This window comes from Vitis vinifera, chromosome 9, assembly GCF_030704535.1.
Source record: "Vitis vinifera cultivar Pinot Noir 40024 chromosome 9, ASM3070453v1".
Classification (NCBI taxonomy): domain Eukaryota; kingdom Viridiplantae; phylum Streptophyta; class Magnoliopsida; order Vitales; family Vitaceae; genus Vitis; species Vitis vinifera.
In genome coordinates, this window is record NC_081813.1 from 18,178,016 (window position 1) to 18,195,290 (window position 17,275).

Below are 17,275 nucleotides of genomic sequence, written 5' to 3' on the forward strand. Positions count from 1 at the left end.
AGCAACATATATAGTCCCTCCTTTAACATATTGATCAATTGAGGCAAGAAAATAAAGGGTACGTGCATGAATGCTAGCGAGGCGATGCTCTAACAGAAGAAGTTGCCATTCTGTCAATCAGACCATCCTAAAGCCATCTTGGAGCAAAACGACCAAAATTCCACTTTTAAACAAACAGCCTTCACACCAAGCAAATGATGAATTATTTACCTATGACTCACCTCTGTCACCAATAGTGCAAAAGTCTCCAATAGAACATCCGGTTAGTGGAAACCATTCTAATGCAACAACCAACGCCACCAAGGAAATGCGCTCTCAAGATTATGCATTCGACCCTAACACTACCACTACACCAAGGATGTGGTCTAATATCTTGCATAGTGGTGGCCTTCAAAATCCTACACAGAATGTCTAGTTCAAGCAAGTCCTTAGGGAAGCAGGGTATAGAATGCCCATGAGAATAATTAGTCGGTGTCTTGATGACACATTTTTCACTCCATTCGATGCTTATATAGTAAACTACGAATCACTAAGAGGGCTCGTGATTTCAAATGAAGTTTATAATGTATAATGGGACGAGTGAGCCATTTGACCACCTAATGCATTACAGGTAGGTGATGACACTTGATGTGGGGAATGACATTCTTCTGTGCAAAGTTTTTCTTACCAGCTTACACGACTTTGCATTATCCTGATTTCACAACCGATCTCAAAACTCTTTCCACTCATTTATAAACATCTTTGAAGCCTTCGTGTCACACTACCTATGCCCTGCCTGACATAAGTAGAATCTGAGTAGATTGTAGAACATAAAAATAATAAAGAATAAGCCCCTGTGAGATTCATGAAAAGGTTTGGGCAACCAGTTCTCTAGGTAGATTCATACAACATGGATGCAATCCTAGAAAATTCAAAAAAAAAACATCAGTCCAAGGACCCCATTCCCTGAATCCATTGCCAAGAAGCTATCAGAGTCAATAGATGATTTGTTTCATTGAGCTGATAAGTATGCGATGTTGGAGGACGACATCTGAGCAGTTTCGCAACAAATTCTAGTTATAATACGGTCGACTCAAGAAAATAAAGCGAGAAACTCCAAATCTTTAGGAAGTGGGTCAAAGCAGAGAAATCGCAAATTCACTCAACATGATCAAAGAAGCCACTGTAGTTGACTCCTCTTACTATTTTATATGAGCGGCTTCTCCTATTGGTTCATGATCTACTCGGATCCAAGTGATTGTGCTCTATGAGGGCAGACCCGGTGAAGAGAGACAAACAACGACATTACTATTATCATAAGGAAAACAATCATACTACAAAGGAGTGTCATCAGTTCCACTTTTTAATAGAGAAGTTAATAATAGTCAAGCACCTCCGCTAGTATATTTGCAAGCTTGAGGGTAACAGTGAAGTTCCACCCGCTGAAATAAACAGGGTATGAACTCCCCCCTTCTAGTAGCGTCCTGTCATTCATTACATTCATGGTGGGTCGATTGATGACCAGTATAAATCTAAGAGGCATAGGAGATCTGTGATTAGAGTTGCTATCGTGGTGGAACAAGTGATGAAACGAGTGAACATCGTTTAATATTCCTTCATGTCGAGCAGAACACAATTGATTGATGGGCCCATAACCTTTCCCTTTATTAATCTAAATCAGGTAATACACCCTATGAGGATGTTCTCCTGTTAACTCTAAATATTAGTAGATTCAATGTTTGCAAGATATTGGTTGATCTAGGTAGCTCTGTTGATTTCTTGTAAATGACCGCATACAAGCAGATAAGCTACTCACCCTTAACCTTAGAAAGCCTGGGGTGCATCTTGATTGAATTCAATAGGGCCACTATAATATCGTTAGGCGATATAGTACTCCTAGTAAAGGTCAGGCCCATTGTTTTAAATGTAAAATTCTCAATTGTAGAGGATCTTTCACCTTTCAATGCAATAGTGGGGTGTGCATGTATCCATAAGATAAAGGCTATCCCATCCACTTATCATCAGATGGTTAGTTACCTGACTAGCCAAGGCCAAATATACTTGCACAGGAGTCAGCTGGTGACTCGATAGTGCTACCAGATAATTATGGGGACTGACCGAAAGGGTCTGTTTGATACGCTTGGATACTTACGTGATTTGGCCAAATAACAACTACTATCCAAAGGAAAAAAATAAGGTTATTGAGTATCAAAAAGCATTACCAACTAGTGCTGGTATTAAAAAGAAATAATGATATGTTTGCTTGGAAGCATTTAAATATGTTAGGCATCAGCCCCAAAGTATCATCTCAAAAGTTGAATATCAGTCTTGTTGCATGGCCTATTTTGCCCAATGCTTTCATTTGGATAGACAAAAGATTATCCAAGCAGATGTAGCCAACTTATTAGAAGTCGAGTTCATCTACGAGGTGGAATATCCTGATTGGCAGACGAACGTTGTGCTACCAAATAAAGGAGGAAAGTAGAGGGTTTATGTTAACTTCATTGATTTGAATGAAGTCTTCCAAAAGATAGCTTTCCACTACCACATATTGACTAATAGCAGACTCAATAGTAGAGCACAGTATTCAATTGTTCATAGACGCATTTTTCGAGTACAATCAAATTCCAATGCATTCACTAGATTTAGATAAAACTGTGTTCACAACTCCTCAAGGCATGTACTATTACAATGTAAGTCGTTCAGCCTAAAAAATGCAAGAGCGATGTACCAATGACTAGTGCCAAGATTTTTCAGCCAATGCTTGGAAAGACAACCGAGGTCTATATTTATGATATGCTAGATCATTTATAACACCTGTGACTGTGAGAAGCCTTCAATTTGCTCTGAAAGTACAATATGAAGTTAAACCTATTAATATGTGCTTTTGGTGCAAGTGTAGGAAAATTTCTATGGTCATTAGAAAGGAATAGAAGTAAATCCAACTTAGAAGAGGTACAATAGTTCTCTAGAAGATTGGCAGCTTTAGGAAGGTTTATCTCTAGATTCACTAACAACCTCTATTCACTTTTCAATACTCTTCGAGGTGCAAAGTTAGTCGGACGATATCTAGAGTGTGAATGAGCATTTAGCTCAATAAATCAGTATTTACTTGAGCCTTTAATGATTGGTATTCCAGTTGCATCCAAAGAACTATATGTGTATTTGGTTGTATCAAAAATTGTTGTTAGCATGGTATTATTACAGGTAGATGAAGAAAAACAATAAAAACCTGTATTTTATGTGAGTAAAGACTTGATTTGAGCTAAACTAGATACACTCACATCGAGTAGGTGACCTTCTCCCTAAAAGTAGCAACTAAGAAGCTACACCCCTAGTTCCAAGTTGATCCCATCGTTTGTCTTAACAAATCTCCCATTATGAGCCACTTTGCATAAGCCAGGCTTATCTAAGCGAATGATCAAATGGGCAATGGAATTGAGTAAGTACAACATTCGGTATACAAAGTCTTGGCTGACTTTATTACTAAACTACCTCAAACAGAGGTGAGAAAGAAAAAGTTATTTGAATATTGGTGGTTCCTTAACACAGACGGATCATCAAAAGTATTTAGGTTCGGAGTAGGAATCCTTTTACAATCTCCTAAAGGAGAGCAAATTGATCAAGTGGTTCAACTAGATTTTTCTTTTTCCAATAATAAGTCTTAGTATGAAGCCATAATAGCCAACCTCGATCTCTTCCTTGCACTTTTTTTCATCAAAACTGGAAATCAAAAGTGACTCGCAACTAGTAGTTGGGCAAATTCAAGGGGATTATAAGGCAAAAGACATATGTATGTCACACTACTTAGCACTGGTAAGGAGTTGGTTAGGAAAGTTGAAAGTTGCTTGAATGAAGAGTGAAATGCATTCCTTGAGAGAAAAATGTGAGAGTAGATGCTTTAGCCGAGGTGGCAGCCACAATTTTTGAAAATCAAACAGTACTTCTATCAATTTATTTTCAACCGACTCTTTCAAAAGTCACGCCCTAAAGGGTGAGTGACATAAAAGATGTGGAATCTAGTTGAATGACTAATATTGTCAAATAACTTTAGATAGGAAAAGTCCATGATGACTCCAAGGGAGCTCACAAACTTCGAGTATAGGCAACCCATTATTCTATAATCAATGATCAATTATACAAACAATCATTTGGGGGGCCCTATTTAAGATGTCTAAGTGAAACTAAGGCTCAATATGTCTTAGTCGAACTACATGAAGCAGTATATGCCAATTATCCTAGAGAACGAACGTGAGTCCACCAAACACATACTCTAGGGTATTATTGACCTATAATGAAAAAAAATGTTGAACTCTATACTAAGAAATGTGAGAAATGCCAAAGATCTGCTCCTATACCCTGTTTATCATTCGAATATCTAACTCCAATTACTAGTCCTTAGTTGTTTGCATAATGAGGAATGGATATAGTTAGGTCATTTTCTACAAGAGCTACTCAGAAAAAATTACTGCTCATTTCCACAAACTATTTCAATAAATGGGTGGAAATTGAAGCTTATACCACTATCAAAGACAAAGATGTCACAAAATTCATTTGGAAGTGGGAAAAATCAAGAAAAAGAATGAAAATGGAACTAACTTGGTCAGTCAAAGACAATGTTGATGGCGTGAAAAGAAAAAATGCCACCAACGACGAACCAATGCTCTCCAAAGTGAAGCAGTGGAAAGTGCATAAAGAAGAAAAAAAACCCATAGACAAAATGAATGGCCAAAAAGGATAAATGAAAAGAGAGAATTTGTAGGTTGCATATGGAATGTTAGTGTTAGAAAAATTGACTAATTCAACCTAAGGTAATCACCCTAGAGGAAGGATAAATAGGGTAATGATATTTTTTACAAATTCAAACTATGTGAATGCAAGAACAATTATATGCAAATATATAATAAGAATAATATGAAAAAAAATTGCATATAAAATAAAAGAGTAGGGAAGAGAGAATGCAAACACAAGATTTTATAGTGGTTCGATGCAACCTGACCTATGCCCACTCTCCTCTAGCTTCAATCCCAAGTTTGAGGTTCCACTAATTCAATATAATTGGATTATGGTTGTAATAAATCCTTTTAAACTTTTGGCTCCAAGCACCCTTTACAATCCTCAAAATATACCTCACTCTTGAACAAACCCTCAAGTGATACCTTATACTTGGGAATCCCTAAGTGATACCTCACAGTTAGATTTTTCTTCTCAAAGATTTACAAATAAAGATAGGAAATAATCTCACAAAATCCTAATATAAAACTTTAGACTCAAATGATACAAGATAAACTAAGTTTGAACGGTGCACTAATGATATGCAAGTTTTAGAACAATGGTGCACTAAAAAACACTCTCCCAAGACTCAAATATATTCAAGAAAGGTTTAAGAAGGTTGAGCTATTGAAACAATGAAGATTGGAACTTTTTTATAAAGGAGAAAGGCTAAACTAGTCATTGGGGGTTCATCCAATCGAGTTCTAGTTCGATCAGTTCACTAATCGTTAGCATTTAATGCATGATAGGTGATCATTGAACCTCGACCGCCCTTTGACCAGTACATGACAGAATGAGGTTCAACCTCGACTAGTACTCGATCGAATGAGGTTCAACCTCAACCGGTTGAACAAGTTTTCTGAAAGAAAGATAAGGTTTTTGCACCCTTCAACCAGTTGAGCTAAATAAGTTGACCAGTTCCTTAGCCAATTCAACTGGTTGGGCAAATCCCTCAACTGGTTGAGTCGTTTTTTACTCAACAACTATCTTTTTTAACTTAAAACCCTTTAAACAAGTTTGAAAAGCATTTGATACAAGATTTTAATTGAAAACATGAAATCATCCATTTAAAAGATTTAAAACAAAATAACTCTTGGACGATTTTGGTCCATAAGTAAATAATATAATGTATGAAAAGTTTGGTGCACCAACAACCTTAAAAAGAGATCCTATGAAGCTTAGGTCATGAAAAACACTTCTCTTTGAGGTCTCTTCTTCTTATTGATTTCCTTTTGACTTGATTTTGTCTTTGTGATTGCTACTTTGAAAATCATCTTATCTAATTACAGTTGAAATATAATCATTAGTTCCAAACATTATTTTGTTATTATCAAAATTGAGTTTAACCAAACCTTGGTTTCATAGTTAGAAGTCTTGCCCTTGTGTCCCTTGATGATTAATGAAATGATGAGGTTCTCGGGTCTTGTATTATGCTAACATGTGTCCCATGGAGCTAGAATTTGCCTTTTGAAATTTCAAAAATTCAATTAATTCACCTCGTAGTGATGCTAGTCGAGCAAAGGACAAAGTTTTTCCCAACTAAGTCACTCCCAAATAGGAGTCTAGTTAGACATAACTAAGAAATGGGGGCATTGTGGGTACCTAGGTAGTAAGGTGTCTTGGTGGATGCCTCAAGTAATGAGGTGTCTAAGTAAGCAACCCATTCTAAGCAACATCTACTGTATGACCATAGTTACATGGATAGTCAACCACCATAAATGGATTCATTACACACCATCAATGGGTTAATTTGACAACCATTATACACTATCATCAAGACACATTATGAAATTAAATGCCAAAATAAAAAGGGGGTCTTAATGGCCCAAGGGAGGTTATGAGATACATCCTATATAAAGGTAGAGGGATGAGAGTTAAAATGTAAGAGCAAAGCTACTTCCAGAGATCCATTCCTCATTCCTTAAAGCTAACTTAACCATCGAAGAGGTCTACCCAAAACACATTTGGACATACCTTTTTTGTAGGATCAAGTGAAGGAGGCATTGGAAAAGTTGCCTAAAGGCTCAATCGCAATCCATAACCAACATCAAGTACAATTTGATGTGAAATTTATTTGCTTCATAAAAAATTTTAGAAAAAATAAAAGAGATCTACAAAAACATGTGTAATTTAAAAGATGATCATGTTTAAAAAATTTTAGTATCGATATTAAATTGTAGAGAGAAAAATGAAATGATACCATGTTCAATTTTATTTGTTTTTTTATGGTTTTTTTTATTATTTCCTATGTTTTCCTTTTGTTTTTAAAAACCAGTAAAAACAACTTTTACTTGTTCTCTTAAAATTGTTTTATGTTTCATTTTGTTTTTTAAAAAAACCATTTCCAAATAACAACGACCAAATGGTATTAGAAATTTTAAAAATAATTTTTTTTTTTTAAATCACACAAGGGCTCTTAAATTCTAAGAATTTCAATGGGGCTTGTATATCCCAAAAATTAAAAATGTCCAACTTTAATGTAATCCATATTTCATACCTATCATATTCATGCAAATACTTCCATAAGACTTTCTTTAGGCAGGTTGATTTTTTTTTTTATTATTTTTTTTTTGTTCCTTTAACTAGTTTTTTTTAATTAATTTATATGGGCTCAATTTGATTTGGAAATATTACAAATATATAAAAAGAAAACGATGATTTTAATTATATTCGTTGCCATGGCTGCAACTCCTCTCAAATATCTTTTTTGAATACAAACATTGTAAGATAGTGACTATAGTATCAATGTAAATGTCCAAACCTTGATTCTTTGAACTTACTCCAAATATGATCGTCCTTGCCCTTGCTAGTTGAATTGACTTCCAATTTGGATTGACCTCCAAAATTATATGGAAATGAGGATATGGATTCTCAGAAAAAATGCAAAAATAAAAATAAAAATAAAAATAAATAAGATTTTTTTAAAATAAAGTTTGAAAGTATTTTTGAACACTTAATTTGAGTGATATTTTTTGGGGTTGCCAAAAATATCTTATCCTGAATTGTCCCTATTTTGTATTTGTCCTTTTAAAAAATTGCTAAAATAAATATATAACTTGTGGAAAATGGTATGGTGTCTGTCAAATGAATCTCATACCAAACTCCAAATATTTTAATAATTAAAAATAATAATAATATCAAAGGAAATACAGAGAGAGAGAAGTACACAAATGAAGAAAATAAGATATAATTAAGATAAAAATAAATAAAATTATTTTTATTGTGTGACAAATTTTTATTTACCATCACTTTTTTAAGCCCAAATAAAAAAGACCTTTTACAAGGGCGTGAGTGTTAATTACTCTGCCCATTGTTTCAAAGCCAAGACAAAAAAAAGAAGACACGAAAAGTAAAGAGTGGACCACCATGGAAGACATTACTAAATTATTATTTTAATTTTGAAAATACCACTTAATATAATTGAGTTTATTTTGCCTTTTCCAATCAATTTAACTTCTGGCTTATGGGCAACCTTAAAGACTACTAACACAGTACTTCCCCACCTACCCCTTTTCGAATTTGGTGGGCTTTGAAAACTCCTGATAAGATTACGCACCTACCCCTTTCCCAAGGGGTCCACACCTACCCAAAATCATTGTGTAAGAATATATGACAAAGATGATGCAGTATTATTATTATTATTATTTGAACAATTTGTTGTTCCACTATTTACAGAGGGATGATTGAAAAACCATCTCCAACTCTTAATATATACAAATAGACAGTTGGTCTAAATAAGTAGGAATACGAGTATTTATTTTTCAAATATAGGGATTGATATGAGATGAATAGTCGCGAATTCCAGCTCCTTCCCATCCCATCCACTCTTCCCACAACTCCCAATCAGGATCGTCATATCCTCTCATCGATTCGTCCATCTCCTCCAACATCTCCCCCGTGCTTGTCGATTCTTCCCTGAAATTGCTCATCACAGTCTGCGCAAACACCATGTGTCAATCAGATCAGCCTATTTTTTTTTATTTTTTTTTATATTTACAGATAAGAACAAATCTAATATCACAACATTCCAGTATTAATTTAGGGCTGGAAAATTTGGCAAATAACAGAACAGAAAAGAACAAAACAAAAAAGCTTGACGCTGGCCCAATCCGGCCAACAGGACAAGGAACACGGAGAAAAAGTGCGATAAACATACATCGTAAGCTTCGTTGATGAGGTGAAACTGTACACCGCAATTGCTTCCTCTACACACATCCGGATGATACTGAAAATTTCAAAAAAGAAAAAGAAAAGAGACATATTCAGGCCAAATCAATCATAATTTCTCCCTCCAATAGAATCGAGAGAAAGAGCATCGAAAATCAGAAATGAACCTGCAGAGCCAATCGTCTGAAAGCCTTTTTCACTTCAGATTCAGAAGCACCAGGTTGAATCCGAAGAGTCTTGTAGGGATCAGTGAGATTGAGAGACGCAGAGACACGAGAAACCCTAGATCGATTCGCCTTCTTTCTGGACCATCGATCCCTCAACTGAATCCAGGGAGAAGATCCTCCGGCACCGATCATCTCACCAACACCACTCACCGCCATTCTCCAAGGATACGATAAGAAGAGAAAATAGAACGAATATACGTAAGAAACGGAAAACGGAAAAAGGAAAGCAGATGAAGAAATAGGATCGTTTGAGAGGGGGGAAAGAATGAATAAAAATAAGAACAATAATGGAAGAGAAGGAGAAGAGGGGAGGTATAAATAAATAAGAGTGAAGGAAGGAGGTAGGGGTGGAGGGTCCTTATCCACAGGCCGTTTAGAGGGTGACGTGTAGGTGACTTTCCGAAACTCACGTTCTTATCCACTCGTCAGATTTCACAACTTGGGTTTATTTCAGGCATATTCCTCCTACTCCTCCTTCTCCTTCATATTTTTTTTTTTTTTTATATTTATTTATATTATTATTATTATTATTATTATGGGATAAAAAGAATCTAACTAAATTCTATCCACGAGGATTGGATAAAAAAATTTATGATAAAATTCCGACATGTTAAATTTAGAAAAATTAATCGGTAAAAATGAATGAATATTTCTTATATTTGTGAATTTATCTTCTTTCATGTTCTTGTTTGAAGAGTAACTTATTATTTACATAAATATATTTAATTATTTCGAGTATTTAAACCATTTTTTAAAAAAAATAGTTATTTTTACCCGAAAATAATAAGGACGTTCTTATCAAAATAAGATTAAAAAAAAAAAAATTGGTTTCTAACTACCCTTTTAATAAAATAACCCTATAAAAAATTAATTGGTTAAAATTGATGAAATAATCTTTATATTTATGAAATTAACTCATTTCATGCTTTGGTTCGAATAGTAAGCTATTTTTGACATAAATATCCTTCACTATTTTAAGTATTTATATATATGTTTTAGAAAAAAAAAATGGTTATATTTACAAGAAAAAAGAAAAGTATTTTTGTCAAAATAAAACAAAAAATAGATGAATGGTTAAAATTCTAAAATTGGGTTTCCAATAATCATTTTAATCAAATAATCTTTTTATATAAAAGAAATTAAATAGTTAAAAAGAATTAAATAATTCTCATATTTATGAATTTAAACAGTGCCATGTTTTTGTTTGAAAAACAACTTATTTTTAACATAAATGTTTTTAATTATTTCAAGTAGTTATATGTATGTTTTAAAAGAAAACGCTACTTTTACAAGAAAAAATTGAGGGTATTTTTGTTAAAGTGGAGCAAAAAATAGTTGAAGATTAGATTTCTTAAATTAGGTTTTCAATAAGTCTTTTAATTAAATAACCCTTTTATCAAAACATAAATTTATATTTGAATAACAAGTATAAAGTGAAAAAAAAAACCTCTTTAATTATAACTTATGCCCTTTTAACAATATAATGCATCTAGTTAAATCATTTCATTATTTTAAAGAAAAAAATAGGTTATATTTGGTTCTTGGAAAATATCAAGGAAAGAAAAAATAAATATTTTTGATTCCTAGAAAATACAAAAAAAACACTGGCTAAGAAAAATTATTTTTTCATATCTAATTAGTTAGAAAATTGAATATAATTTAAATTAGTTAGAAATTTATTACATATATAACACTTTAATACTCGTTAATCTTTATGCATGAAAATTAAAATAATTAAAATGAGTTTGAAGTAACACATACAAATAATTGATCAACTTTAACCCTATTTTTTTATGCTAATTTTTATATTCTTTCATTTTATTTTATTTTTCTTTATTTTCTTTCTCTTGCATTTCCCTTAAATTTTCCGTAAACCGAACATAGCATAAAAAAAAAAATTATTTCTCTTGTTCAGTTTTATAAAATATAAAATATAAATAAAATTAATTAAAAAACTTATTTATTTTAAAATTATTTAATCTTTATATAAAAAGTTAAAATAAGTGAATGAATTTAAATTAGTATATAAATATAATTTATTGACCTAAAATTTATTTTTTATTTTATTTCTTTTTTACTTTTCCCTTTTTTTCTTCTTCATATTTTACTTCAAATTTTCAACAATCAAGCACTAGATGATGTTTATTTATTTATTTATTTATTTTTTTATTGATATTTGACTTTTTCTATTTAACTAAAAATAACCTAATAGATATTAACTAATATACCTAAACCAAACTTATCTACCAACTAATATAACTAAACTGCACTTATTATCAAGTTCGGTTTAGTTATGTTAGTCGATATCAATAGGTTATTTTAAATAAATAAATAAATCAAGTATTTTAGTTGATATGTTTCAATTTACAAAAAATTATTAACACAACTAAATTTTTATCTATGTTCCGGAAAATTTAAGGGAAATACAAGAGAAAGAAAATAAAGAAAAAAAATAAAATGAAAGAATATAAAAATTAGCACAAAAAAAAAAGAAAAAAAAAAAGGGTTAAAGTTGATCAATTATTTGTATGTGTTACTTCAAACTCATTTTAATTATTTTAATTTTTATACATAAAGATGAGCGAGTATTAAAATGATATGGACTAACATAACTAAACCGAACTTGATAATATTTTCTTTCTCTTGTATTTTGGTTTAGTTGTGTTAATAATTTTTCGTACTTAGATAAAATTTTATAGAAATAAAATTAAAACAATTTGAATGACACTATCCAAAATTTAAAAGTAAGCAAACAAAACTGCCTTAAAAGAAAAGGTTTACATACTTTTTAAGTATTACGTGCCGAACTTATGAATACTAGAGTTTGATGAAAGAAATGGAAATATCTCATTCATTATTCGGGCGATTCCACCTTTTATTCACAAATACAATTTATCATTCCAATTAAAGACAAATTACAAAAGGAAATGAAATTTGCAAACCTGAAAAGAAATAATTTCTTTCATCAAGATAACTTGCGGACACTAAACTCTCTCTAGTTGATAAGATAAAATATGATAAGTTATAGCATATCTCTGGATACAATTTCAATGAAATATGATATCCTTAGATGTTAAATCCAATCGACATAATATTTAAGATAATTATATATAAAATAAAAATGATATTACATTCTAATATTTTTTATTAAAAAAATATTTAATTTTTTTTATGTTGAATAATATTCCTGATTAAAATATTTAAATTTTATAAATAATTTTTTAATATTATGTTATTCAATATATAAAAATAATTTATATATTAAATAATACATATATTAATATTATTTATAGTAAATATTTTTTTAGTCATTTTTAATCACAAATTTAATTTTATTACAAAAATTTTATTTATAAATAAAAAAATTAATAAAAAAATTTATGATATATAAGATATGTATATTCAACTTAGCATTAACATATTCCTAGGGATATAAAAAAAAGAAAAGATAATATATTCTACCATCTATCTTATCTTATGTTTAATTAAACATAAAATAAGATAAATGATACGATAACTTATTTTATTTCATCATCATTTGAACAAAAGATGTAATATGTTACTGTCTCTTCTGACTAAGATTTATCGATCATAATTAAAGTCTTATTATTAAAATATTTCAAGAAAAAAAAAAAAAACAACAACAACAACAACAACAAAAGCAAAAACATACACATGAACACATGCCTTGAGAAGCCCTACCTGAATGAATATTTTGGGGGAGACATTTAGATTTCAACTTTTTGTATTTTTGGCGCCAAACTCTATTTTTAGGGGTTTGTTTGTCTCGTCCGCCCAACTTTCGGTCTGGGTTGGAAAGATGTATATTACTAATCAAAGGGTGGCCATCGTTTGTACAAGAAACTTAATATATATATATATATATATATATATTTATGTGATGTAAAATTAGTGTCTTTATCCCATTTCAATAAAATCTCTTAAAAATTTCTAGATTTCAAAACTTTGCAAATAAAACCCATGATGAAATTATTAAAATTTGTTTCACCTATTATTTTTATATTAAGGATATGATTAAAATATTTTTAATGTTATTATTTATTTGAAAAATAATTTAAGATAAATAAATACACCTTTAGCTTCTTTCTTATGAAGAAGAAACTTGTAAATAAATCATCATTCCTATTTTTTTTAAAGAAGAAACTTTCAAATTTTTTAAGATTACGTTTGATTCTTGTAAAATTTGAGGGACATGTAAAAGAAGGAAAATAAAGATGAAAAATAGATAAAATAAAAAATAAATTTAAAATCAATAAATTATTTTTATTTACTCGTTCAAACTCATTTCATTTATTTTAACTCATCAATATACCGATTAAATAATTTTAAAATATATAAATTTCTAATTAGTTTTAATTATATTTGATTTTCTTTAATATTTTTTTATAAAACAATTAAATATAAGAAAATCATTTTTCTTTTTTTAATACTTTTCAAGAACCAAACATAATTTAATGTATTTAAGAAGAACGATTTTTTCTTTTTTTTCAAAACAAACGTAACCTTATATATTTAAAAATAACGAAAAAAGGAAAAAAGAAGGTCAAATCCCATAGAACTCATTATTTAATCATTTCAATTATGTTGAAGAAATCTACTTATGAAATAAAATTATTTAAATGTATTAAATAGAGAATAAAGGAAACGTGAAACTTATTTTTATAAATATAATAAAACAATCAGGAATATGAGATTTGTTTATTTATGGAGCCTTAGGACCACTTCTTTGGTTTCTTGTATGTTCCAATGCTTGGACCACTTCCTCCATGAATGTTCCAAATTGTTTCATCCCACAATAATTAATATATTTGTTTTTAATTTAGAGGATATATTTAAGAAAATAAATTATTCTTAAAAATATTAGAGTATTTTTCTACACTTTTTAAATATAATATATTACTTTATTATAGTAATTATGGTATGCATTGTACATTTTTTTTTTTTTATAATATCCACTTCATTTTATACATATAGAGAGAAATTAAATTTGTAAAAAAAAATCATATTTAAATGATAATGAATTTGAAGTAGTATATACAAACAATTTATTAATATTAATATTTTTAAAATTTTAATTTAATTTTATTTTTCTGATATTTTCCCCATTTTCTCAAAAAGCCTTAAATTTTTATAGAAATTGGGTCAAACAAACACATAGAAAGATGTTTTGATCACTTCATCTTCACGTGACGTGAAATAAAATAATGGATATGTTATAGCTTTTGATTATTGTTTATTCATGGGGCCTAGGCTTATATGTGGCATATTGTCACATGAGAACATTGAAAAGGTAAATGCTCTGGACCCCTTCTTTAATCTCTTCTGTGGACTTCAGCGCCCACCCCCGGCTCATCGAGTGTTCCTCATTTGGTTCAAATCTCTCTCTCTCTCTCTCACTCATGGACCATGGACTCTAGGCTTGGGTCCACTCATTAAGTGTTCCTCATTTGGTTCATCCCAATAATTAACTTTTAGTCTCCTCTCTCTCTCTCTCTCTTTAAATTTGAGATACACCCTTCAATTAGTTCAAATGTCTATCAAAATTTATTTCACAAAATTAGAAGTCAATATCTCTCTCTATTTTCTTTAAATTTGAGACACACCCTTCAATTAGTTGAAATGTCTATCAAAATTTATTTCACAAAATTTACCAAATATTTAGAAGTCAATATCTCCCTCTCTATTTTCTTTAAATTTGAGACACGCCCTTCAATTAGTTGAAATATTTATCAAAATTTATTTCACAAAATTTACCAAATTTTTAGAAGTCAATATATCTCTTTCTATTTTCTTTAAATTTGAGACACGTCCTTCAATTAGTTGAAATGTCTATCAAAATTTATTTCACAAAATTTATCAACTATTTAGAAGTCAATATCATTGAATATTATACAAAAGGAATCAAGTTCAATTTGATGAAAAGCCACGTTGTCTCTTATAGGAGTCGATTGACATCACGTTCATGTCTAGTGGAAATGTAAAATTCAAATTTTGACAAATTCATGAAAACAACATTTGTTTTCTATTGTAAGCATGAGTGTAGATGGTCCCCCAAAACATGTGCTTTATTAAGATTAGTCAAATTTGATTCATAATCGCCGTTTGTTTTAGGCAAAGACTTATGGTGACATTCATCAACACCTTCCTCAAGGAGTTGACTATTCAAGGATAGTTCTTTATTATCTTTGGTATATACTAGTTATTCTTGACTTAGCCAAGCTCCAAATTTCTCCAAAGCTTAGAAAGTTTCTTTAAAATAGTACTATAAATATTTTATTTATATTGAAAATTGTTTTTTAATGTTTTATAGAACAAAAGTCTGTTTGATAATCTGAAATGTTTTAACATGTTTTTAATATTTTTTAATAATATTTTTTTTGTCTAGACCTTTATTTTTAATCATTATATATGTTTGTATAATTATTTTTTAAAATAATTCTAAAAAAAAGTAAAATAACTAAAAAAATGTTCTCTAAAAAGAAAAAAATAGTTTCCTGGTTGCCAAATGTGTTTTATAGTTTTTTATAGTGTTAAAAAATAATTATACTAATAAGTGAGGTGCTACTTAAGTTTATAGTGTTAAAAAATAACTAGATACCAAATTTGGGTATTGTTTTATTTGGAGCAAGGCTTCCAAACTAATTTTTGTTTTTATTATTTTTATTTTTTATTTTATTAAAACTTAAAACTTACAAAATTTCAAAATAATGTTATGAATCACTCATTAAAAAAATATTCCCATTCTTCTTCTATAAAAAAATGCAATTGAATAAAGAGGTGTTGGTTTGTAAACATTTACGGTTTGTTTGAAAACTATTTTCGAGAATAGTTTTTTATTCTTCATGACAAAAAATAAAAAACATGTTTAACAACTAAAAAATGTTTTTACTTTTTGTTCATCACAAATAGAAAACAAAGTGTTTTCATAAAATATCTTTTAGTTGTTTTTATTTATATTTTTAGTGTTGTTTTCAAAAATAATTATACAAATATATAGAATAATTAAAAATTAAGCACTAAATGTAAAAATTATTTCTAAAACATATTTAAAATATAAAAAATATGTTAAAAACACTTTGGATTTCCAAACAGAATTTTGTTTTATAAAACATATTTTCAAAAACTATTTTTAAAAACTATCTTTTTAAACTATTTAAAAAAAAAACAATTACTATACAAACCCTTAATGTTTCTACATTTTAAAAGCAAAAACTAATAATAATTTATATAAAAAAAATAAGAACACTTAAAGGCTTATTTGATAACTGTTTTCGAAGACAATTATGAAAAATAGTTTTTGCGAACAGTTTTTAAAAACTGTTCTTAGATTTTTATAGAACAAAAGTTTATATGGAAACCTAAAATATTTTTAATTTATTTTAAATATGTTTTAAAAAATAATTTTATATTTAGTGTTTTATTTTTAGTTATTCTACATGTTTGTATAATTATTTTTTAAAATAGTCCTTAGAAAATAAGTAAATATAATAAAAAATAACTAAAATATGTTATTTAAAAACATCCTATTTTTTTGTTCTTAAGAATAATAAATAGAAAACAATTTTTGGTTATTAAATGTATTTTATGTGTTTTTATTTTGTAGAATAAAAAAATGTTCTAAAAAGTAGTTACCAAACAAATTCGTAAAAGCTTTGATTAATTAAAAACTAATTATTTTTACTAGAAGGATTTATATATACTAGTAAGTGTACACGTGTCAAAGCATGTAAGTGAATATGAAAAAAGTCCAACAAAAAAATTAGTATGTGAATTTATTATTTCAAGACTAGTGTAAAATCAAGTGGAGATTCAAAATCAAATAATTGAATTAAACATGAAACCAAATTTAAAAAAAAAAAATTAATAAATGGGATTAGATATAAATAAGATCATACTTTTTGGCACCAAATTTTATGTTAATAAAATTATTTTTAACCAATTTTCTTATATTAAAAAAATAAATGCCACATTGGTCATTGGCCATAACATTTACCAATCTTAATTTAAATACATCATTTATTTATTTTACACTAAATTTGTATATTTTTTTGAGTTAATTATTTTATATATAGTTTAAATACTTTTTTTTCTTTTATATCAAAGCTTTT

General features: G+C 29.1%; 1 protein-coding gene across 1 annotated transcript; it reads right to left on the bottom strand.

Moving 5' to 3' along the window:
* Nucleotides 1-8,362: 8,362 nt before the first annotated feature.
* Nucleotides 8,363-9,582, bottom strand: LOC100250200 (chaperone protein dnaJ 8, chloroplastic). Its single transcript, XM_002263117.4, has 3 exons — nucleotides 9,087-9,582; nucleotides 8,909-8,977; nucleotides 8,363-8,687 (listed from the first exon to the last, which is right to left on the bottom strand). The coding sequence occupies exons 1-3, from the start codon at nucleotides 9,300-9,302 to the stop codon at nucleotides 8,514-8,516; spliced, it is 459 nt and encodes a 152-aa protein (XP_002263153.1). The 5' UTR covers nucleotides 9,303-9,582; the 3' UTR covers nucleotides 8,363-8,513.
* Nucleotides 9,583-17,275: the final 7,693 nt, after the last annotated feature.